Consider the following 26,511-nt stretch of genomic DNA (forward strand, 5'->3'; position numbering starts at 1 on the left):
ATATGCCAAACTTACAGGGTTGGTTTGAAATGCACCATTTTTATTTCCTATACCCTACGCTTCTCGCTTTTCGTTTTTTCTCATTTTGTATGAATTCAAGTTTTTAATCTTTTGAGTGATTTTGATGATTAGTGCATTGGTGATGAATGGTCGGTGTTGATATCAAATCATTTCTATAGTTTAGTTAGTCTTTCAAACCCGACAGACTCTCCAACAAAAATGATTCAGTCCATGTCAGTAGTCTTGACTGACATGGTTGGATCATTTAATATGGCTGTCTTGTTTGACTTTACGACAAATCTAGACTCTTGTAAACCAGCATGTTTTGACACAGTGCTAACTAGTTGGCTAAGCAAATAACTTGATAATAATTCGTTATCATTCGCTGAAAAAAACAAGGCCAAGCTGGGCATGGCTACTGGTGAAATTAACCATCCTGACCTGTACAAGACGATAATTCAATGTACGCTACTAAGTTGTTGGCCTTCGATGTTAGACTCTACAGACCATTCTGTTTAATGGTAGAAACTGAAATAATGACAGCAGTTTTGTTATGATGACAGCCTTATGCTTATCATCTGCAATAAGACATGGCAAAACTAGGTAGCATTGCTGTAAAAACCATGTGTGTAACTTCAAGTAGCCAAGTGGAATATCAGTATGAAATATATCCAAATGTATGGATACCTTAAAGTATGATTTGCCAACTCCGACCGTCAATCACCGGTGCCCGCCATGTCGTTGCTCGTAACCATAACAATTATAGTTCCCAGGTGCTGGACCCGTTGTTTAGCCGGTTTTGCTATGAAATGACACCATTGATAATTAACTGGGGCAACACCATTGTCCTCTAGAACGTTAAATCCTGTGTCCCTCGCTGTCTTTTGGTGGAGGTTCTTCTGTTCTATCTTTATCCTGCTTCTTTCAGTCTCGAACGACAGAATTCCCCCGCCTAGGCTATAGTCATGATAAACACACTATTAAGCACGCCCAATTTCTTTCCACCTCGTTTGACGAGGTCCGTGATTAATATGGTGGTGGGGCTTTTAGCATGCATGATTCACGTACTGGGTATTTCAATGTTCTAGCCCTGCAAGGATTGGTCCCATTGAAAAAAATACATTTGTTTCATCTTTTAAAAAAACTGTTTATCCAAAGAATTTGGTCAAGGTCACCTTCATCTAGTGAAGTCATGTTATGGGTATCAATATGATACTAATGTTGAAACGCTTAATGTCATATTTTAAGCAATTACATAGATTTTGAAATGGGTGCCTCTCCTCTGCAGGGTCTAACATGGTTAATGTTAATTGTCCCTTCCTTTTGAGTGAAACGTACGAGTGTTGGATGTACTGAGCGTGTGTTTGCTTGATGTATGGATGCGCTGATGAATGATTGTCATGTTTGCTGGCGCTCTTCAGGATTCGGACATGCAATTCTTCAGGCTTCAGTGCTCTCTATCATTCACATTAGCTAATGATCATACTCGTATCACCGCATCTCATTGTAAAGTTGCTCATTTCTCACTCACTTTACTTCTTTCAAGAATCCATTTGGTGAATCATCCTACATATATTTCAAGTTACATTGTTTTGCAGAATTCTTTTTTTCTCTGATTCTAAAGAAAAATATCCTGTGCGAAAGCACAGGCCACTGAATCGAGGGTCTGTAACAGGTTAAACATTGTGAAATGTCCATGAATGGTTAAAGAAGCAGGAACCGAAAGTTAAGAAACGTGAGAATTTTCATCACTTCTCACAGTTTGCCCATATACATCAATACACTTCACGATGTGCAAGGGCAAACTTGTGAAGTCGAAGTTTCTAACCTTTTTGCCTCTTGATGACCTCTTTGGATTTTTCAGTTACTCTCTGCCTTAACCCTGATTTAACTCCTGACACACTTGATACCGTGGCCTGTGGTGAAAACTTAAAACCAACTGAACACAGAGGAATATGAAAATGATTAATCAATTAACCAGTTCCTAGTCCCTCCCTCAGCATGCACGAAAATCTATGAAGATTTAAGTCATAATAAGATCTTCAAGAACAAAACATTTCTTTCTGAATATTTAGTAATATTTATAGATCTACCGGTACCTTATAGATGGATATCTTGTTTACAAAATGACCTCACGCGGAAATTTTCGTCATTCGCATCCAAAAACTATAACGCCCCTCAAAAGTGAGTGGCGTGACATACTCCAGACACTGTGTCCAAATGATTCCATGTTATAGTGTGACCAATGCTGCCAGTGTCTATCACGCACTGCAACCCTGTATGCTTACCATTGCCTCACCTCCCTTGCCCAACAGGCACCCTCACGCATTCCCCACACTCATTCTGACGTCCCTGACACCCAACCAATTCCTCAAAAGCGCTGCTAAGCTTCTAAAATAGGGAAATGTTTAGTTGAAAATTATGATATTATTACGATTCTTTCTGTTTAATCTTGATATCAATATCTGATACTGCCACAAATTCAAATTGAGAAAAAAAATCTTTAAGAGAGTACCAAACAAGGTGCCCCTTTATTTCCTTTGCCTCTCTCAGTATCAATGCATGCATGAATGTAGCCGAATTGCTGCACGACTCATTACTATGGAATTCCACAACATGAGTTTCAGAATAGAACGCTACCTAATCACAAGCTCAGCAGACCGAATCTATCTTACTGTGTTTTCCTCTGCGCAACAGCAAATAAGAAGGTTTCTTGGGCAGTGAAAATGTACAAGTAGGCTAAAAAATTGTTGTGCAATATTCACTTTAAGAGAAATGTTGATAGTCTACGATCAAGCTTTTCAAAATGCCATGCCAAGAATGCTGTAGTTTTTTGTAGGTGTCCGATATCTTGGTCACCTTATGTATGTGCAGTGTACCTTTTGCGTAATCAGTCATTCGTCATTGAGATAAAACTATGATATTTCTTGTGTTAATGCATGAAAACTCACCAATACAGTAGTCATCCAGCAGATGCAGACAGAGATGGGACTTGTTCATGGAGTCAGTTCAAGGAGTCGCGTTTGAAGCTTGCTCACCATACAAAATACAAATTGCTTCATTAATTTGGGGCTGTAGCAAAAATATAACGCCAAATTGATTCCATTGTTCAGCTTTGTCTCTGAAAGGTTGCTGCAAACAGGTGTCACTGTTTTTCAAAGCTTTTCATCTGTCATTTCCATTACGTTCTTGAATGCCATAATCATCAGTATCTTCTCCGCATCTTGTCAAGTAGTTCAACTAGCCCGAACTGGTGCTGTAAAATCAATGCTTCTCATACATTAGACTTGTATTTCATGAGATACATTACACTTGTATTCAATAAGATACTTTACACTTGTATTTCATAAGATGCATTACACTTGTATTTTAAAAAATACATAATACTCGTATTTCATAAAATAGATTTCACTTTGTATTTTGTTTTTTTGAAAAGTTAATTGCAGCTGTACATGTATATCTGTTATCAAAAAAATGTGTTGTTGTCTTTCATGTTGAAAATGTTTTTGGTTCTGTCAACTGAATATAACCATCAGAAAACTACCCTTCTCACTTTTATTGTTCAACAGAAAGTGTTAAAAGTGAACACTAATAGGGTTTTACAGCACCGGTGTTACACAATCGTGAAAACAAAAGATGCATTTCTCTTGGTCATTTAAAGAATGTTCGTCTCTACCAATAACTAGTTATTCTGAATTACGTTGTTTCAACATCTATTTAAAAACACCTGAAATTAAGTTTGACTTGGATAAATTTGTTAATTTTCTATCAAAAAAAGAATATATTTGATCAAATTGAGTATCACAGAATCCTACCTTCTATGTCTCTCCGTGAAATTTTCAATTGTTTTTGAGCGATACTGTTGTGATATTGCAGTTGAATTACTTGACCATACAGCCTGCCCCAGAATATGCTTTAACCTTATATCCAGGAGTTGTATGTCCACGTTTGGTATTGTCAGTGATGGACAAAGTGCCCTGGAGCAAAGGAACCAGGTAGCTGTGCGTAATATTCTGGGGCGGGTTGAAGCTTACTCATTATATACATGTATTGAATTGTGTCTCAGTCAGCAAAATATTCATTGTGCACTATGTCTGGCCTCTCCGTGGATCAACTCAGTGTGTCCTTCCGTTCTCTTCAATGGTACAAAGTCTGTCACCGTTTAGCTATTGTTGATATCATATAGTTGATGTATTCAATTCCCAGGCAATGCAGTGACATCTCAGTATATCTGTATCACCAAACATGTGTGTATAAATGTGACCAAGATAAAATTGTTGTGAGCAGAAAACGTCTATATGTTTTGTACTCGAGTTAAGGATGCAATTGTATCTAGAGTGACACTGACTGGCCTAAGCTGATATTACGAGCTATTGTTTTAGAAGAAAAAAAAACTCTGTCTTCGTATCATTTTCTATTCCCGAAAGTCTCACTTTTGTGCGACAAATTTTGTGATCTTCACATGTGATTGAAGTTTCTAAATTGTCTTTCGATGGTTTTTTTTTTGTCCAACGCTTTTAACCGCATGTTGGCCACCATTATTGATGTATAAATCAACCTAAATTTCTGTCATCAAAATGTTGATCTTTGGAAAATGTCCTTCTCGCTCGACTTTTTGTTTTGAATGGTGCATATATGTTTTAAATCTCCGATGTTTAGGCATGAAGGAAAAATGCGCGATTCATCAAACATTGGTTCGGGACGGAAAAGTGCCATATCGATTAAGTGTTGCTGATAACATACATGTATGTGCTGTTCTGTCATATAATTTTTTTCTTTCTTGAGAACAGGTTTCCGTGAGGCGGAGTTTTGATCCAGCAACTGAATATTTTGTAACCGGCCACAATTTGATATATGTCACCCTGCAAGGACCGCAAGGGAACTCCTATCAGAAAAAAACCGTTTCCCTTTGTTGTAAACTTTCACTTGAAAATTGTTGACATCTGTGACAAAATTGATTATGGTAATCTACAAATTGGTTAGACTCTGATAGTGATTTTCATTGCTCATGTGTGGCATTTCTATCCCTCAATCCTTGCAGGGTTCGGTGAAACACCATACTAACGCTGATCACCAAGATTCATTTCCAGCATTATCCTCATACAAGCTTTCATTCTAATTTCGGCATCTTCTGGGTTTTTCTCTAAAAGCGTGAATCTTGCATATTACAAATCACTCTATTCACTTAACAAAACTTCACATTATATTCTTAAAAGAAACGAACAGCTACTCCATTTAACGCTAGAGACAAGAGTGTCGACCATGTGATCAATTTTCCCCACAAAAAACAAGTGCTAGTCGTTTATAGAATTCTCACACATTGGATTTCCACTTGAAAATTTTCCGACTGATCACATGCAATTCTGCCTCAGTTTACAATTATCCGTGTCATCTCATGGTAAAGTCGGCTAGACAGACCTCTCTCACCCCCTGATATGTTTCTGTTTGTTAGCAGTCCAACTTTATCAGCCTCGGATTTCTGCGACTTTTCCGTGCTGCCCGTCTGATCAAGCTCCTACGCCAGGGCTACACCATCCGTATCCTCCTGTGGACATTCGTTCAGTCTTTCAAGGTAAGATACAGTCGACTGCAGGATGCCCGCATCTTTGTCCTAGAAAACATTCATGCCCCCATGAACTCAAATAGACTCCCATCTTTCAGTCAAGCCCCGCAATAAATCCATGTGAGCAACCAGGGGTGGGACTGAGATTGTTGTACTTGCTGGAGGGGGCCAATCGAAAATTTGGCGTACCAGGATGTTCTACACATGTGATATAGAGAGTGGAATCGCATTGTCTAATGTTATTATCAACTTCATTTCAGGCGTTGCCATATGTCTGCCTCCTCATCTTGATGTTGTTCTTCATCGCGGCAATCATCGGCATGCAAGTAAGTAGTGCAAAAAAAACACATATTGGGTGTTTCAAAATTATGACATCTCCACTTCAGACCGAAATGTTAAATCAATCCCAAGCGTTTCTTGAGGAGAAATGCGACAAAACAGTGGTTGGGGAAGACATCCTCAAGGTGACACTGCAGTTTGATACAGGTACTGTATGGGGTTCACCAGGCGGACACTGATGTCGAGGAAAGTTGTGGAACGCAGCAAGACCTAATTAGAACGACTTCATCTCCACCACGGGACTGAAGATATAGTTCAAGTAGGCTGAGCGCAGAAGAAGAAGGTATCACCGGTAAACCATACTTTTGATAGAATTTAGAACACCATATTGTGGTAAATTCGGACATCAGTTCAGTTATTACCAAGGAATTGATGTGGTCACTTTGATATTACAGGTATTTGGGAACATTCAGCTTTCTCCCGATAGCGACATCAACCGGCACAATAACTTCCAAACGTTTACTCAGGCGCTAATGCTGCTCTTCCGTTGTGCCACCGGTGAAAGCTGGCAACTCATCATGCTCTCGTGTACGACGGGCAAGATCTGTGAGATCGGATCGAACGACGCGGGAAAGCCAAAGTGTGGCACAGACATAGCATACCTTTACTTCGTTTCGTTCATTTTCCTTTGCTCATTCTTGGTAAGTGCCTTAACTCTAGAACAGGAAAATCTCGCATGCAGGAAATATTTGCGGCTCGCGAAGAGGTTTACTCAAGAAAATATTGTGCTGCGAAAAATATTTTTGATTCTCTAAACAGAAAAAGGAAATTACTGTAAAACAATAACACCTCTGCCTCTACTCAATCTACTGTTTAATAGAATCCTAACAACTTAGAAAGAAATAATTTTGTTTGTGTCCATCTTTACATCACCAAGCATTTGTTTCTCATTATTCTTAAGTGTGTTCGTGTTTTCATAATAGATATAATTTTTTGTTGCTTTTAATTTTTTTTATTTAATCAAACGTATGTCATTACATGGGACTTTTGCTGGGAACATACTGGCAAATTACACCACCATGCTCCTTTACAATTAATTGACCTATAATATTTTTTTGTTACTTGTTTTTCATGCTGTTTTATCAACTTGTTTCAGATGTTGAATCTGTTTGTTGCTGTCATCATGGATAACTTTGATTATCTCACGCGTGACTCCTCCATCTTGGGTCCTCACCACCTCGACGAGTACGGTCGTGTCTGGGCCGAATACGACCCGAGTGCATCGTAAGTTTGTTGTTGCGATATTGCAGGTCGTTTAATTCTCTCCTCGCAGTTTGTGATTTTTCAAGAAATTGTATAACAGATGGCCCTTCAGGTCATTGGATTTTGGAGTTGGCTTTACCAATACTAGTAAGATTTAATGTCTTTCCCTGGTTTTCTGGCAAAGATGGTTTTACAAGTGAACAAGAGGACAAAATGTCAAATCAGCATCCATTTGTCGTGTAGATTCTGAATTGTTGGGAAAATTTCTGTATTGCACATTCTGCGACAGAGGTCAACATCTGAGTTGTGTGTTCTTTGAGTATATAAGTCAATCCCTATGAAATCTTAACTGATTTATTCTCTCTCCAGGGGTAGGATCCACTACAACGATATGTATGAAATGTTGCGTAATATGGAGCCGCCCGTAGGCTTTGGCAAAAAGTGTCCTTATAGGCTAGCATATAGGGTAGGTGAACTAGTTTATTCTAGCATACGTATACAAAGGTAAGTGAACTAGTTTTTCGCCAAGAATCAATGAATGAAAAAAAATCTCTGCCAAAGCTGCGGTATTGGTATACTCTTAACCTTGAAATTTTGGCAAGCGTTTAATTTTCACGAATGCATTGTTGAACGAAAACTTGAACTAATTGATAAACGGCTTGCACCGTAGACAGGACATACGGCACTCGGCTGTTAGTAACCAGTTGAGCGGTACTTCGGAACGAATGTGTGAAAGGCGGTGATCGACCCATGCAACACGGCTGATTGTCATCAAAGGGCAGTCAAGTGCGATAGGTACTCGACCAGGGGGTCGAGACTTTATTTGATCGCTTCAATCATCCTAATCGTTCATTCTCAATCTCGTTTTACAGAAATTGATCCGTATGAACATGCCGGTTGCTGAAGATAACACTGTTCACTTCACCACAACACTGTTTGCCTTAATCAGAGAATCGCTGCAGATCAAAATGGGGCCAGCAGAGGAGATGAATCGCAAAGACGACGAGTTGAAAGACGTCACGCGGCGATTGTGGCCCATCCAGGCCAAGAAAATGGCTCATTTGTTAATGCCTCCAGATGATGGTATACAAATATCTTAATATCTTAACCCCAATAAAGATCCCTTACTTGTCCCACCCTTACTTGCAGTTCTGACAGAAACCCTTGAAAAGATGCCATATTTATTGCCTACCAAGAGCATTGATTGTGCAATATTTTAGTCAATCTTTAAAAGCGGAAATAATTTCAAGCTCTTTTGTGCTGAACAAAAAGCATTTTGATGAAATCAAGCTGGTGACTTTTAGAAAAGATGCAGCTCAAACCTTAAATGGCAAACTGAAGTCAACTTTGGGACCAACGTTGGATTTTTGTTTAACGTTATGTCAGATGTTTGTTATACGTTATGTCAAATTTTTCTTTGACGATATCTTAAATGTTTGTTTAATATTATCGCAGATATTTATTCAGCGTTGTGTCATCTGATATCAATTTTGGGACCAACTTTGGATGTTAGTTTAACATTGTAACAGATGTTTGTTTACGTCATGTCAGATGTTTGTTTATAGACACTATCTCAGACATTTCTTTAACAATTTCTTATTGTCGTGCTTGTTTCCTTTCAGAATTAGCATTGCAGAAAATGACTGTTGGCAAAATCTATGCAGGACTACTAATTGTGGAGAACTGGAAAGCATTCAAAGCCAGCCAATCAAAAATGAACCACACAAAGGCTGTAAGTACCAGTTGAACATCGACGATTTCGGGAATCAACATTTTCATTTCGATAATTTGAACGTCAGACTTTGAGGCAGATAGTTTGTTGAACAGAAAGCTACAGTCCTTATTTTGCAAGTGTTGCACACGATAGAGAATAGTTTCAACGAAACTTTGAATTTTTGGAATTTTCGGATTGCAACTATATATCACGAGAATTAGGTACTTCAGTGGTTTCCGGTATGGTATCCATTTTTAACAGCATTACATAATCCAGTTTTTCAACAACTTTTTGTCGCATAGTCTAGAAGAAATGTAAGAACATTTTAGCTCTTCTGTTCAGTAGTGGTAATTTTTCAATGAATTATAAACAGAATGAAATTGTGACAGGTTCTGTTTTGAACATCATGTACGATCGAAGATTGGTGATTTTACAACTAATTTTCATTTCAATGATTTGTGCATTTTGTAGATTATATGCAAATGTTTTTATGAAGTCTGTAAATCTGCATCAAAATGTAAATACAGTTTATGCAGTTTCATATCATCGAGTGATTCGATATGTTTCGTCATCTTTACCTTACTAACCCTCGTATTCTTCATCACAATCATTGCACTTGTGGCTCACAAGTACACGTCACTGATACCTCCATTCGTCCAGCTTCCGATGCATCTCCCAGGGTGACACTCTCTCCATCAACATCCCATGTGCTTTATTCCAACCATAATTCGTGATGCAGTCAGTCGACCTAAGAATTGTTTTAAATTGACGAAGTTTTAGCACTTTGGAATGGAATATAGTTTAAGGAATTGACATTGAACTGTGTATACGTATCGGCGGCCTCACCAAGCACCACAAGGGTGGAGCCAAAATGAAGCACCTTACCGAGATTAGGGAAAAAAACATCCCCACCCTCGTAGTTTTTTGTAAAACAACCAATGGTGAGATAATAACTTCCATTCTAAAGTACGTCGATACTAAAATTGAAACGTGATTTTGCCTGCCTTTTTGACGTCTCCCATATTCTGTACCAACCCAAGTTGTTAGAGTTGTGACACCAACAGCGCCGCGCCCAGAGCGAGGCTCAATAGATTTTTTTTAAATCCTGCACATTGTAACCAAGGTTTTTAGAGCAGGAAAGTGACCTTGAGCTGCACATGTGGTGTTATCTCCCGAGACGAGTGACGCCCTGGTCACACTCACATACTCTCATTTCATCATCCCAAACCCTCATGTACACCTTAAAATCGCAGAACAAGTTATTTTCAAATCAACTGAACAGGCATCTAAAGGTATTTAAACACTTATAACATCTTATGAAGTAATGCTTTTATTGCCTCTCGTTTCATTTCACATTGATAACAAATCATGCTTGCACATATCAACATTGACATTGTATTCACATCTGTTATGTCTTAGCTGCAAACAGATTTAAGAAGATTTTGAAAGCAGGAAGATTAATCATTGAAGATAATGCTTTAATATCACTCATCCTACTTTTTGTCCCCTTTTAATAGTGTCTTTGTAGAGCAAATGTGTCCTGAAAAACTCCATCTTAATGCGCCTGAACCCTTCTTGTAGTGAGTGGTGATCGTAATCATGTCCCTCCCTAAGTCCTGAGGTCCTAATTGTAGTGGGTCCCACCTGAGTCGTCTTGTCCAATTGGTCAGTGGTCGTTTTATGTTGTATCCGTGGTGAGACCTTCACACTGACTTTCCAAGTAAATTCGAAACAAGATAAGACTGACCTGTGGTCAATTAAGTCAGTGCTGAAGATAAGTGGGTGCTCATGTTACCATCCAAAAATTATGTCAGCGCTAATAGTACCATCAAAAGTTAAGTTAGAGCTAATGATACCATGATAAAGTGAAGTAACTGCTAATGTTACCACCAGAAAGTTAAGTCAATACAAATGGTACCATTAGAATGTTAAGTCAGTGCTAATGGTACCATCAGAAAGTAAAGTCAGTTTTAATGGTACCATAAAATGAGGTGGCTAATAAATGCATTGGGGGAGGTGTATGATGATGCGTTGTGAAGCAAGTTCTTTAAGTTATAAGAATTCACTTTATATATGAATGCAAATGCAGTCTTGTGGAAAGAATTATTAACCCTGGAGTTAATACATTACATTAGTCAGAAAGCAGAGTCTCATCTTAATCAAAAGACATCATGCAAGAATACAATGATCTTATCAATATTTTTCGATAGACTTAAGTAAAATCTTAGACGTACTCACTTCGTCAGTTTCAGTATCAGTTACAATTTACACTGACAAATATCAGTTTACGTAGACATGAAATTACACACATACTTCTCCACAGTTTCAACAACACACAAAAAAAGCGTGCGAAATTCTCTGAATGAAGTTATGATGTCGCCATCTCGGTATTGTGTATTTCATGTAGGGGCGCGCTCGGAACGAGTTTATGGAATGGCTTCAGTTGAGATCGACGGATGGTGGTATCGAGGAGAAACTCGAACTCGATACCCGTTCTGTTGATCTTGACGAGGGGGCTGCCTCCGGGCATCAGAGTCCACAGGTAGGCATTACCACGCATGTCGTGAAGCATGAACTGTTGCAAGTACCAAATGTTGAAGAGTTGAACAGTTATTTTGATTTCAACCCGTTGAACAATTTTCCTTATACGTTGAAGGTGTGGTTTTTATTATTGATCTTTTTTCGCACATTGTTCCAGGCGTGGTTGCTGTGAGAGATGGACTTTTTGGCGCACACACACGTTTGCCGTGTTGAATATTCAGTTTGTTCTCATTCAGACCAGTGTGTTTTGAGTTTGAAAATTACGTTGACAGACTCGGTGCATTTATCTTATCAGAGATGTCAGGAACCTGTGATCCCTATGTCCTCTCCCTACCCTTCCTTCTCCTTGTGTAACTCTTTTAGATCAACCTAATCCAATCAACATATATCTCTATTAAGGACACCCCCGGGATTGACAAGTGCTGTCCTTATTAGAGAGGCGTCCTGATTAGAAAGGTCAAATTGAGTGGAAACAATGAATTGGGGACCAGAACTGGTGTCCTTATTAAAGATGGTGTCCTTAATAGGTAGGCGTCTGCTAAGAAAGGTGCCGCTGTACCTCCTAATACTTGTGACTAGAAGGGAAATTGATCTTTAGTGAAGGTATCATGAAATGGAAAGTTGTCCTCATTACCCCTCATTACATTCTTAAAGGAATGCGTTTCCTGGATAAGGATTATGAGAGGTGGATGTATATGCTATATCTCTGCACTTTTGGCAGTCCCCTCTAATGGTCCTTCTCCAGTGAAGTTCGTAGCGATAGTTGTTAGCAACTGGCTAAAAAGATTTAATGCTTATCTGAAAATCCCCTTGAATCATGGGGTGCACAAGGCAGGCTGGTTGGCGCAGACTCATGGATGCCTTATGCTCTCTATGAGTTCATGACGATGATGAAAAGTTCCTTTGTACAGGGGGTCTCAGGGTCATCCCTAGCCCTGTGCCTACCTTTTTCCAACTGCATGTATCTGTAAACATTAAAGCCTTGTCCCTTGGGCAGTCCTTCTGCATGTGATAGGATAAATGCACCGTTCAAACCCCAGGGAGGAACCTCCAAGTTAACCCCAGTGATATGTTCAATCTTCATTTTTCACCAGGCGATTGCATTTTTGAGATAAAGATGGAAGAAAATTGATGTTTTCCTCCCTGCTTTAACTCCCTCTTCATTGTCATCCCTCTGTTTGTGTCCGGGAAAATGAAGATTTGAAGATGTCCACTCTTGACGTGCATTGGTCTTGAATGAGATGAGCCTATTGACTCTTTAAACTTGACGCTGTGTTGAGAAAGTTAAAAATGTGTATTGTTGCCCGAGGATACTATCAGGTTTACTAATTCGGCCAACCAACAGGTAATAAGGCTGCAGCTGGAGTTGTTGCGTTGATGGTAACCTGACCCAATAAGTCAGACATTGACAGCAAACGACCTAACTCGAATGAAAACATAAAACAGTGTCATACAGTGACCCTACAAGCAAGAAATTGCTTTAACTGCGGTAAACGAATGACCAAACTGTAGAGTATATACAATAACCGGTAGCAGTGTAGTTTATTTACTGACCCTACAAGCAAGGCTGCCGTTGATTCAACCGCGGTGAACAAATCACCAAACTAGAGTGAAAACAATCGGCAGCTGTTGTACAAGCAAGACAATATAACCACTTTGAACGAAGGACCAAATTATAAGGTGAATACAATTAACAGGAGAGTAGTTGATAAACTGACCCTACAAGCGAGACGTTGATATAACCATAGTGAACAAATGACCAAACTAGAATGAATACAATATGCAATGTAGTTCATGACCAAGCGAGACGTTGATATAACCACAGTGAACAAATGACCAAACTAGAATGAATACAATATGCAATGTAGTTCATGACCAAGCGAGACGTTGATATAACCAGAGTGAACAAATGACCAAACTAGAATGAATACAATATGCAATGTAGTTCATGACCAAGCGAGACGTTGATATAACCATAGTGAACAAATGACCAAATTAGAATGAATACAATAAGCAATGTAGTTCATGACCAAGCAAGACGTTGATATAATCATAGTGAACAAATTACCGAGCTAGAATGAATACCATAAGCAATGTAATTCATGACCAAGCAAGACATTAATATAACCATAGTGAACAAATGACCAAACTAGAATGAATACCATAAGCAATGTAGTTCATGACCAAGCGAGACGTTGATATAATCATAGTGAACAAATTACCGAGCTAGAATGAATACCATAAGCAATGTAATTCATGACCAAGCAAGACATTAATATAACCATAGTGAACAAATGACCAAACTAGAATGAATACCATAAGCAATGTAGTTCATGACCAAGCAAGACATTAATATAACCATAGTGAACAAATGACCAAACTAGAATGAATCCCATAAGCAATGTAGTTCATGACCAAGCGAGACATTGATATAACCATAGTGAACAAATGACCAAACTAGAATGAATACCATAAGCAATGTAGTTCATGACCAAGCAAGACATTGATATAACCATAGTGAACAAATGACCAAACTATAGAGTGAATAACCAGCCCATGGTATCATTTGGATGGTATTATTAGTAATGATGGTAACCAAACAAAGTGATGATACCATCGTGACCACACTGACAAAACTGTTTTACTTTTGCGTTGGAATCGCTGTTACCGTTGTTGTCTCCTGTGCATGCTGATCTGCTTAAAGGGTCAATAGGTGTCGCCAACAAGTTCTGGAACGGATGTGCAGTAGAAAATCAATAATAAACAATCTCGGATCAGTCGTAGGAGTTTCCCATTATCACGATAAGTTAAGTGGAGGAAGCAGCTTGATTTTTTTCTCGGTGTTCATGTCAACATGTCAACCCCAATGTCTGCTTGGAATGCAATTGATGGTGCCATTTACTTAAAGCTAGCATTAGTCAGATGGTAAGGTCAGCTGTCTTGGGCAAGCCCGCTGGTTAATTCCTTCTTGACGGCAACGATCCTGAATCACAGAGACTTAAAAGCATTGGCCAGGATGATTTGTGTAAGAAAACTGTATTAGTGAAATACACTTGAAGAATGGAGAATGACGTTCATAGTGTAAATATTGTCTTCGTCTGTGCCTCCAAAGGTTTTGCAACTGCATGTCATCAGCCTTTTGCTAAACTTTGAATTTTTGTCCAGAATTTGGATAAGCTGGTAATATGATATTGCAATATATGTAGTTTGAGTTTTATTTACCGATAACTTAACTCAATCATACAAAACATCGACGAAGATACATTTCTACAGCTAAGCCGCTAAGTTCATAATGAGCCCTTGTCAAGTGATATTCTGTGCACTGGGTATGAAGGTCCCCGGCCTTCTTCTGATCTTTTGCTGAATGATGCAGAAGTGTAGCAGCTCATTGGCCAACCGGCATCATCAAAATGTGGTGGAGCAATTAAATGAAAAAATGCTCTTTCTACCTGGTACTAGCCGTGGAGCTTTAGCGCTATTGTTCCTTTGGCAGATCCTTCTAGAAAACATCAATTTGAAACTCGTTTGCTTGTATCGAATGACAGATTCGGATGTTGAAATGGCAAGGCGGGCTCAGTCGATTGACAGTAGTCTTTCTCATCACTAATGCTAGCTTTCTCTCCAATGGCTTTGCATTGACTACACAAACAGACACAAAATACAGCCAACTTTACACCATTGTTTGATTATCCTGATTATGATTATTACAGTAGGCCTATTAGGACATTCAATTTGGTGTCCTTCAAAATCTGTTGAGATTTCGGCGCTTCGAGAAGTGCTTGCTGGGAAGTGCAGTTCATACTTCGCTCTTAAAACAATTATAATACCCAGTAGGTTGGTCTGTTTAATCATTCTAGTGGCCAAATGTTAGAAGTGTTAGTGACCAGAAACTGATAACAGAAGGTGTTTAAGTAGTCATGAATACAAACAGACAGTGTTTACTAACAGCTAGTACATGTCGCAATAGGCTATCTATGGTTTTAGTTCATTGTTTATGGAAATTCGATGTTATATCTTCTTACATTGCAAAGACTTGATTTGTCCGCTAGCAAAATTGGTATTTTGGTCCTTGGTACTATGATTTTAGATCCCATTTTGATGGCTTCGACTCCGCCCATTGTCTGGGGAAGAATTGTTGTCACACGTGGTATTTACTTTGCTTTACCTTGGTTTGAAATGATCATGAGATCATCGTTTCAATTGATAAAATTAGGCCTTTGATTTAGACGCAAGCTTAACCACGAGTTGTATACTTCCTAAACCAGTTACTGTCAAGAGGTCTATGAAAATGTTTTGCATTCATTCCTAAGAATCTCGTAATTTAAAAGAAAATTGTTCAAGAGAGCATTTGGGACTTGTGTATCGGTCATGCTGAAGGACTATGCAGTTGATGTAGTATACATGGCATGTACATGTATCTACTGTCCTCTCGAACTTAAGTTTTATTTCAATCTGAACAAAATGCACGTAGAAGCTATAATTCAGTTAATCGTTTTCACGTGACTTGGCAGTCAGCATTCAGCAAGTCAACTTTTTAAGTTCAGAGACTTTGGATTAGGTATTTGAAAATTAAGTTGACGAATCTATGCAATGTGTTTTCATTATGAAAATGATGATGGTACTTGATTTGGGCGGCACTTTTCTCCATGTGAATTTCCGTTTGATCAACCCCCACCCCCCCCCCCCCCCCTGAAAAAAGCAGGTGGGGTCCCAGTTATTGATTTGATTTTCAACAGTTTCATTATGGCTTTCTAAAAGTACATTATGCTTTGATGCAAAGTGTGTCCATGATCTATGGGGTACCTATCACATCATTTTCATGCTGTAAATATTTGATGTATTCATGACATGACCGCAAATTGATGCCATATGAGACCATTTACTGTTGCAGTGCACAATTGGTAGTGTTGCAATGTATTCTTGCAATGCATAATGTGCATCTTTGCAATGCATATAAAATGTATTGTTGCTGTTGTAATGCATATAATATGTATTGTTGAAATGCATCTTAATATGTATTGTTGCAATACATATAATATGTATTGTTGCAATGCATATAATATGTATTGTTGCAATGCATATTAATATACATGTACATTGATGCAATGCATATGATATGCATTGAAACAATGTATTATAATGATGCATCAGTAAAATGGAAGAATATGAATCAGTGCAGTGTGTAATCATGCATTGATGCAATACAATGCATGGTTACGAAGATGAATACGTAACATAGTGATGCAGATATGCAACATTTCTGCAAATCTCGATATGATACGCACCGGAACAACATAAATATGTCAAATGCATGTTTCCAATACCAAATCAATTAAATCCTTTCATTGATTTCAATATTTATGTTGAATGGCTGTGTGGGCCTAAACTGAGATTAATCGTACGATTTCAATGTAATTGTTTCCTCAGTGTCGACCTCCTATCATATCTTGCGGTGGAGCTACGTGTCCTTATCGCACTCTAAACCTTTACAATGCACATAAGTTTCCATGGAAACAAAGGACTTGCATGTGTTCCATTCCTCATTCGATGGTTTAAACGAGTGTTATTGCAATTTTGAGGTGTTTCAGTGTAAAACACATGTTCAGATGTGGAATGATTTGGTTGAACCTGATTTTGATTTCGCACAAGGGTGCAACTGTTGTTCTACATGTCGTGTTTAAAGACCATAAGAGGTCAGTAGGATTCCAAGTGTTGCTGTAAAAAGCATGAGAAATTTGATATCAGAAGAATCATGCGATATCAGACAAAGGAATTTTCATTTTCTCTAAATCACCTTTCTGAATCTGTTCTTCTTGATATCAGAACCTTGATAAATTTATACAGGGTGTTAATCAATAGTTGGATAATAGAAAATCTGAAAAACGATATTTGAATTTATTCAATCCAGCTGTTAAAACAGCATTTCGATGTGGGCTGCCTTGATCATATCTAGATTCCATTTCACAAGCTCTGGTGTAGTAACTGTTAAAGAGGGGAATGGTCTTTTTGGGATGCCAAATTAGAACAAAAAACAACGAAGATTGTCAGTTAGAAACTCTTATATTTTAGCAGGATTTGAAAAAATAAGAGACTGGTAAAATTGCCAAAATCTTCTTTTCTAATCTGCTGACCAGTTTTTGAATTTGACTTCTTCTTCAAATTCTATTGGCATTTTCTATCATCTAATTAAACACCCTGTATAAAAGACTCAGTCAAACGTAGAGTGTTTCTGATGCAAAATAGGTATATGTTCAAATGATCAGACTATGATGCTGCACTTCTTAGTACTGAATAATGCATCTACTATCTGCTATCTACTAAAATGATTCATTCTAGTTGTAGATGATAATATATCATTACAAATTGATGGAAACATTATTTGATGTTTCCTTTTTGTAATGGTAAAATCATATGTTAGAGTCTCCTGTCAAATAAGGTTATTTTTAATTCGGTTGTTTATTAAAAAAGCTCGTGAATTTCAATGATAAGTTTAGTTTAATATCATTCTTGTCTAATTCTATCAACATGTTTCATAAGTCCATGATTCACTCAAAGTGGTGTTTGTGTCTACTACTCACTCCCTTCAGTGTCATTGAACTCGTCCACATTTTGAGCTTCACAGAAAGGATGGATGAGTCCATTGCACAGTTGAAGGGGTTCTCATCATACACATTAACATCTCACACTATATTGCATGATCCTGTCTGATCAGTGGCCTCCTCTTCATGTCCTTCTTTCGCCTCTTATGTTCGCAACTACACGGCAACTGTCACCCTAACCCGTTTCGACGAATTGTTTAAAAAGTTTCGGGTCGGTCACCCAGCACTTCAACTCAGAATTCTGATGACCGTGACCCTTTGAACCTTGAACCATGTGACAGCAATTTCTGGCCTACTCTTCTCCTCAGGGCGACAGTAGTGCAAGGTCTTCCAGTTCAAAATTGGGCATCCCCCAGAACTAATTTTATAACCTGCAGTGTAGGCTGTGGTGTATTATCAAGTGTTAGCTCAACTGTCAATGTGTAATATCAGGAAAGGTTTTTTGATGACACCAGAAAGATTTTTACTCAAACTCTAGGAAAGTGTGTTAAGTCAGATTATTTATTCTCAGGGTGCAATGTTTGATTTACTTTATTTTCACCAATCGAAGACCACTGAACATGCTATGTGGCATCACAAAAATATGTGCATAGCAGGACTTTGGTTGAATATTTTGAAATGGTCTTAGATAAGTGAATTTAGAGTGTAATATAATGACCGTCTTGTATCAGGGTTTTGCCTTTAGAACTGGCAATTTAACTTCTCCTTCAGACGAAACAAATTCAATTCTGATGCCAACTTTTGTGTGCCTCATTTTTTGTGCACAAGCCTACGTGACAGTTGCCGTTTTCCAACCGTTTGATTCGATCGACGTTCACCTCATTTTTGCCGATTTATTGTGTTTTTCAGGACAAAAAAGAAGAGGTTAGTGTTAGAACTATTGTCATGCCACCTCTTGTCACCCAGTGTAACTAATCATTGTAGTGGCCAGAACGTGAATGCTACCATGTATATTTTCATAAATGCATGTGGCGGGCACTGCAACTTCTTCCGTGTGGCCATTGTCGTCAATTTCAAATTTTATCACTTTTTCCCACTTTTTCTTGCACTGCATTAAATTTATCTTCACCATCGTGATTTCCGAGTTACAATTTTGATTATGTCACAATTGATACTGTTTTACGATATTCCAAATAGACCAGTAAAAGCTTTTTAACCTTATGCAGTTTTTTTCTCATCGTTAATACGGGTCTTGCAACTTTCATTCAAGACTCAACAAGAGCACTCAAAGTGACGAAAAATTGCATTTTCGACCCAATAAACTACTTGCACGAGAATTATCAAGTGTTGGATGAAGTCATGGGTGACGTCAGACAAGTCACAGTCTCTGACGTCACCCATGACATCATGCAACACTCGATTGGTCAGATGTTGGAGGTTCTTTGGACACAAAAAAAATGATTTTTTGGCATTAAGATCAGAGCGCTGTCATCAGGTCTTGAATGAAAGTGGTAAATACCATTTTAGATTTCCTTCATGCTCATTAAAGTTACTTATTTTAATCATTTTTTTATGAATAATAATGATATCATTTTCGGTTAGTATTGGCTGAAGCTGTACGGCTAAGATAACTCTGATATTTGGCTCCATTATGGGTGGACGACTGGATACAAATTGTTTTAAAGTATTTCAACGTTATAAGAATACTGTAAACTACTTTATTATTTTAGCCAAACATTTTTGTACTTTCTCTGTACACTTCTGTTTGAAAGACTTCCATAAATAGATGGATTTTCCAATGACAAATCAACCTGGCCAGTAGTTCTTCCTGTTAGTTACAAGTGAGTTGGGGAAAGTAGACGTGCAGTTAATCATACGCAATGCCGTTGTACAGATATCGTGCATGCAAATTTGCTGAAACTTGATATTTTTTTAACTTGGTATTGTGCCTACACAATGGCCGTGTTGAAATTTATATTCTGTACGTATATTCCCTCAATTGGAAATTTTCAAACTCAATTACAAATTCTACAAATTTTCTCAAACGGCATAGACCTTTAATGTTTGCATTCTGACACCCCCTTTTGGGCTCATAAAAAAATTAAGAAGTTTATAGTATTCACGTCAAGAATGTGACTTGTCCAGTGGTCACTCTATACCCACGCTTTGGTGCAACCAACCCACCCACCACCCACAAACTCACAATGACATACCTTGGTGTAATATCTGTAAGGGGGATGCTGTTAGTGTTCCCGTTGTCAGTCCATAGCAAATAGAACGACAGGCCGTGATTGCATTCCTCGCCACAGATCCTGCACAGAATCACCTTCATCACATTGCATCACCATATTTGCACCATAGATGAGTAGTCTTAGATGCCGACCCAGCCATTTGTGCACTGAGTGACCCCTGATGACGTCAGCGTACCTGAGCGTGCACTATGACGTGACAGGGGTCACTCAGTGCACAGATGGCTGGGTGGGCATCTAAGACTACTAGATGCATCCCTGTATGCATTATTCTCTAACAGCCAGAAATAGGGATATGTCTGACCTTGAGACACATACGATTTAGTTGAGAGATCTCATATACATGTATAACTTTATCTCAGGTTGAGATATGTGAGTGATTTTTAACCGTAATTCTTCAAATTTCAGCTTTTCCCAATCACATTACCTTCATTATGACATGTATTCAGTCAGCTCGGTGTTTTACTAAAATCATGTTATTGCGTGTGTAGTTTTGCCCAATCACTGATGAATCACATCGCAAAGTATCGCCTCAGGTACACTGTGATCATGGTGTTCAGCTGTACATTTCACACTTCATGTTGTGCAAAATGTAAAGATGAAATGCACAATGCAGCAAAGAAAGTGATCAGCCTAAAAACCGATATACTTGTTTACCAAAACAAATTTAGGAATCCTGAGTTGTGATTGGTCAAAATATTGTCATGTGGCAACTGATACTAACTTGATTGGTCAAACTGTCATCATGTGACTATCTGTCACCAACTTAGATTCGTTAACTGTTGTCAAGTGACCACCGAACACTTAACTTGGTTGGTTAACTGTCGTCATTTGGCTACCTGACAGTAGCATGTAATAACACTAACTTGTAGAAAATATCATAATTTTGATATACTCTGACTGGCTGGTCACTTTCACATACAGTATGAAGAGAGTACTTGGTAAATTTCTTCTACCGTGTACAGGGTGACTGATAATCACTCCTGCATCATTTTGACCCTGTTCGACCTTGCCACTTGCAGAATAACTTAGACGTTATGAAAATGAACGCGTCACCAGACCACTCTGACGATTCGCCCACTGATCAAAAACGGGTAATTTACATCTCGATTTAACTGCATGGTCTGCTCACTGTTGCGACAGTCAGAAATCTTTTCACTTCGAAGGTGACGGGGCCTTTCTTGCATGAAGTTCATTTCACGAGATTTGTTGGAATCAGGTGTGTAGTAAAGTCACTGTAAACCCCAATTTTTTTCTGTCAACCTACTATTTGATGACATTAAATATCAAATCCACCAAATTAATTCAACTATTCCCAAACAACGGTTGAAATACCACATTAATGGGAAAGATGTGACTTGAAATTGCTAAATACTAGTAGTTAAATTGTCATAAAATTGTTGTGGTTTACAGCGCTATTTACATATTTCTGACAAATCCAGTGAAATTGACTTGACGTCAAAAACAAAGCCTGAATCTGTTGTCTAGGTAACTAAAATAGTTTCTGCTTGTCCAAAGAACATATGGTCAACAATAGATATTAAAATGAAGGAAATAAGAAGGTACATTTTCATCGTTGGTGAAAATGTAAATGAAGGCTTAAATGTTGATCGTGCGAAATTAACTTCAAAGAATTCGGTTAATGCAAATGATAACTAAAAGCATGTCATATTCAACTGGTTCACTTTAAATGTATATGCTTTTATTCGAGGGTGTCTTTTCTTGCTCAGGCTGGCCATGGATTTACTGGTGTTCTAGTTAAATATCTGGTTATGGCTTCTCATTTGGAAGAAAAAAGTTATATATTGAATATCACAAAGTCATTTATTTCAACCATGAGTGAAAATGGTAAATCAAACAAAAGGATTTGAAAGCAGTTAACCTAAGTGTAACAAATTAGTCGTGGTTACTTTTGTTGTTTCGTGGAACATTGGTATGAACTAATAATTGACGAGAGTAGACTTTATCAATCATAAATACACCTTTTAAAACCTACAGTTCTGGTCAAAAAACATTTTTATTATATGTATTCATGCAACACAGTCTACAATCTACATGCCAGGTCGGATGTATTTCAGATGCAACTCTGCTTTGCACGGTACAGCCATGAAACACACTGTTGAACATAAGAACATAGTGTTTCAGGAATGTATTGTGCAAAATGATATGTTTATTCTGACCAGTACTGTAGCCAATATACTCAAGTTTCACCGATCTCAGACAATTTCTGAATAATCAGATCACTATTGTTTTAGATATAACTCACATGGTCGTTTGGTGCCATTCGACATATAATGTTTAATTGGGATTGACAGTGGTTGGTAAACACTCAGCTAGCGGTCATGACATCATGTCTTTGGCTTTGGTAAAGGTTTAGTAGTAAGTAATGAAACTGTCTTATGTCGGTGAAAGTAGAGTATCATCCTACGAGCTGTCGATGACTGCATTTATCTCTCTCTTTCGGTAGGTTTAGATCGCAACTACTTTTCTGAATCGACTTGATCTAATTGTGAATGGTAGTGCTTTGCCATCTAACCCTTTCAATACATTTTCTGATTCTTTGGATTAAAAGATGTCAAAAATGGCTGCAGCAGTTCGAAGAATTCAATGATTTTCATTGACTCCTGAAATAGCTTTGAGATAACAGAGATATCACACAAACCCAAAACTCAAATTAAGGGTTGACCATAGGCACCGCCATTTTGGCTAGATCTAGAGACCCAAAAAGCATTTAGAACTCTTTCCAAACGAACTGAATGCAAAATTGAAGGGTGGGAGTCTGTTCTTTGTTTTCCGGAGAACAGCCTCCCAGGTTTTAAATGAGCATTCACTACCTTTTGAATGAGTTCTAATTGCTTTAGGATGTCAAGTTCTAGCCAAAATGGTGGTATCTATGCTCAACCCTTAAGCACTGTCTTAGCGCACTTGATCAACTTGCTTAGCTCTATACCTCGCACTGTTGATGAAGTTGTCTGTTTTACATTTATATTGTAACATTCTTCGTAATCGTCATCGTTGTGGGATGAGGAGGGGTGTGAAAGAAACCGCATCAAAAACTTCTCTGGGCGACTTTTACACATCTGCGTCCCCAAGTGCGTTGAGGTATTTATGGGTCTCTATAGAGCCATATTTTAATCCATCACAAGACAATAGGGTTGGACACTCTTTCCAGGGGGGGGGGGCATTTAATACATGTACTGGTTCATTACGATAAGTGCGTGTACTGTGTGATGTTTTTCCTTTGGTTGTTGATAAGTTGAATTACGGGGCATCCACCACTGTGATTGCCTTCATTAGAGTGGTTCTTTTGGGAAGAGTTCACATGCTAAAGCCAATCTGAAAAAAGCCAATCCGAAAAGAAAGATAATAACGCCAAAAAGTACCGTGACCATATCTAAGATCTGAATGTTAGACCCATGGTAGATCCTGTGGTAATTCTTGCGATAAGCATAAATTTTTGGGCAAAAACCATTGCAGTTATAATATGGTAGTCGAATTGAGTTTTAAGCAGCAGGGCTCAAGCGTATTTTGCAGCTTTTGCCTTTCGCTTCTGAAATCATTTATGCATTTATAGAGGGCTGGTCAATTTGAGTAAAAACAGGCATTCAGCGAAGTTGACTTATCATCTGAAATTTTGTTTTTAGGAGGAGGAATGGGGAATAGATCTCGAGGTAATTTCAAGACTGCATCCAGCATGACATCGCCTGAGTCTGATAACTATCCATAGACGGTCACCTTAACTTTGACCTGATCTTCATATGCATTGTATTACTGCCTTGCACATTATGTGCACAGGTGTTATTGCATTGCATATCATGTGCATTGGTATATCTGCCTTGCACAGCATGTGCACAGGTATCATTGCCTTGCATATCATGTGCATGGGTATAACTGCCTTGCACATCATGTGATGGGTTTTACTTCCTTGCACATCATGTGATGGGTATGACAGCCTTGCACATTATGTGCTTGAGTATAACTGCCTGGCACATCATGTTCATGTGTTGCTGTCTTCACATCACATGCATGGGATATTGGTATGGCGTGCATATGCGTATGTGCAACAAACGGATGTACGAATTTGTGCCGGGTATGACTGTCTTTCATTTAAGGGTGAAGGAAATCTACCCCTGTTGAGTCAATACCTTGAAGCACGTATGCAGTGTACGCATGCACAGCATTGCGTCAATGCATTGAAAAGAAGGTCAAAGCTAAGTTGACATGGATGGAGCAAAGCTGTGTTGGGTAGTGCAGAATCCACGATACAGTTATTTAGTGTGTGTTGTGGGTAGAAGCCGCGATCAATTCTTGCATGAGTGACAGTGAAAACTGGGCCACATCACAGCAGCTGGGAAAATGCGTTGCAACTTTCAAAAATCTGTTCTTGTTTTCTGAGGTTTTAAGTTATGATGTTGTTTCCGAATTGCTGTGAGATAGCCTGAGTATTAGATGTATGAGAGTTGGGCTGCTGCAAACGATAAGACCCTAGGCGCCACCTTGTGCTCAGAAACGTACTATTGGGACCAGGATCTGACGTCATCAAGTGACAATAAGCATAAAGCCGGCTTAACATCATGACACACCAGTAATCTTGAGTGCTGGCTCCTTAGATGTCAGGTTCGTTTGTTCAAAATTTGAAATTCATGATTGAATTTGTGATAACTGAATTAGGTAAAATTTAATTTTCGACAATGCTGTTATATACACAGATATGAAAGCAGTGTGCTTGCCAAGTTTCATCTTGCTGGCGTGTATATACTTACCTGCAATTATGGTCGAGTTTATTTCTGTGTGTCAGCGTGACACAAGGAAAGATTGTACACTAACGAATCTGACTCTAATAAGAACCCACGTTTCAACCCATGTGGTGGCGCTGCTTGTTTTCTAAGGGTTGACTGGGCATCCGTCTGCACCACGTTTTGAAATGATACAAAGCAAAACCGGTGTTTGTCAGGGTAGAATTAGTGCGACTGCCAGCCAACACGAGAAATTTGTACATATTACGTTTCTAGGATGATATGCCAAATTCTGATCAGAATGAAGCAGGTTCTATATTCCTCAATATTGGTGTGCTTTTAGGAACTCATGTTAGCTGAGTTTGATATTTACTGTGACATTGCTCTTGGAATACTAGTACTGATGTGTTTGGCTGGGTTTACATAAAGTGTTTACATAGAGTTCACGTTGTCACTTGTTATGTGTCACTTGATAGATAAACAGGTCATTTCCAAAGAGCCGGCTATATAGGATTCAATTTTCGCCCCCATGTCATTTCATGTCATGTTTTCAAGCCTAAGTCGGTTGATGAGCAAACTCGTTATTTGTGACACGTAAACCATGACAATTGATAAAGTGCATCATATGTAAACCTGGCCTTAGGCTGTAGTTATATAGACTTCACGTTGTCACTTGTCATGTCGCACTTGTCACGAATTATCTGACTCAGGCTTGAAAACACAACGTGAGATGAAAAGTGACACAGTGACACAGTGAAGTGTATGTAACCAGTCTTTGGAAATGACTTGTTCGTTCATCGTGTCACGCATGAAAAGTGAGCAGTGACATGTTACATGTGAAAACGTGAAAACGCGAAGTCTCGCGGCCTAAGTGGTTAAAGTGTGAGGGTTGCATGAGTGAAACAGGGAATTGGTTGATTGCAGTTTGAATATCCGTTTACTGAGCATGTCAAGTTTGCTCGTAATTCCCATATGAAATTGTTTCTTTTTCACAAAACGGAGTAGTTTTATTTCAAAGGTGTACATTCCAAGATGCAATATTTTATAATTATAGAATTCTGGAATTCTGGAATTCTGTCACATTCTCATATCACACAGTGACATGACATAGCTTCATTCATGGGCATCTTGAAACATCGTGACCCACCTCTAATTACAGTGTAGAATGTTATTAGCCTGATGTGCAGTTCTGCACAAACAAAAAAGGCCGCGTTCTATGAATGTTAGTCAACCTTAGTTGACAAACCAGCCGAACATGAATGGATGCTTTCTGACAGAATTCCATGATACCTGAACTGGAGAATATATCGTCACTTGTCGTATACTTTCTAAATGTGTAGCCGTATCGATATTAGTCGAAAGTAGTGGGGTACATGTGCAAATTAGCATGTACAACTTTCAACTTGACCTATGGCAAGCGAAGTGTTGCTTTATTCGATCTTAAATTTTTTATGTTCAATAGTTTTTTTTATGTTCAATCCTTTTTTTCTATTTTTTTCTATGCAATTCTTTACCAAAATATGTGCGATATTATTTTTTTGTGTGCGATAATGAAATTATGGTCCACAATTACCCAGAATGCAATTTCTTGCATATAAAAAAATTATTCGCAAATACAATTTTGTCA

The 26,511-nt window shown here is 38.4% G+C and overlaps 1 protein-coding gene across 32 annotated transcripts in view; it reads left to right on the forward strand.

The window, feature by feature from the left end:
- Positions 1-26,511, forward strand: part of LOC135501822 (voltage-dependent calcium channel type A subunit alpha-1-like) — a 348,627-nt gene that overhangs the window by 291,373 nt on the left and 30,743 nt on the right. For 25 of the 32 annotated variants that reach the window (XM_064794169.1, XM_064794155.1, XM_064794185.1 and 22 more), the window contains 9 exons: positions 5,453-5,572; positions 5,824-5,889; positions 6,298-6,543; positions 6,999-7,126; positions 7,475-7,571; positions 7,978-8,188; positions 8,728-8,837; positions 21,171-21,242; positions 23,793-23,819. In XM_064794169.1, coding sequence (XP_064650239.1) covers positions 5,453-5,572; positions 5,824-5,889; positions 6,298-6,543; positions 6,999-7,126; positions 7,475-7,571; positions 7,978-8,188; positions 8,728-8,837; positions 21,171-21,242; positions 23,793-23,819 — 1,077 coding nt within the window. The remainder of the gene's footprint in view (positions 1-5,452; positions 5,573-5,823; positions 5,890-6,297; positions 6,544-6,998; positions 7,127-7,474; positions 7,572-7,977; positions 8,189-8,727; positions 8,838-21,170; positions 21,243-23,792; positions 23,820-26,511) is intronic. The other 7 variants (XM_064794161.1, XM_064794156.1, XM_064794172.1 and 4 more) reach the window with 5 other exon arrangements.

The sequence above is a fragment of the Lineus longissimus genome, chromosome 17 (genome assembly GCF_910592395.1).
Source record: "Lineus longissimus chromosome 17, tnLinLong1.2, whole genome shotgun sequence".
Classification (NCBI taxonomy): Eukaryota; Metazoa; Nemertea; class Pilidiophora; order Heteronemertea; family Lineidae; genus Lineus; species Lineus longissimus.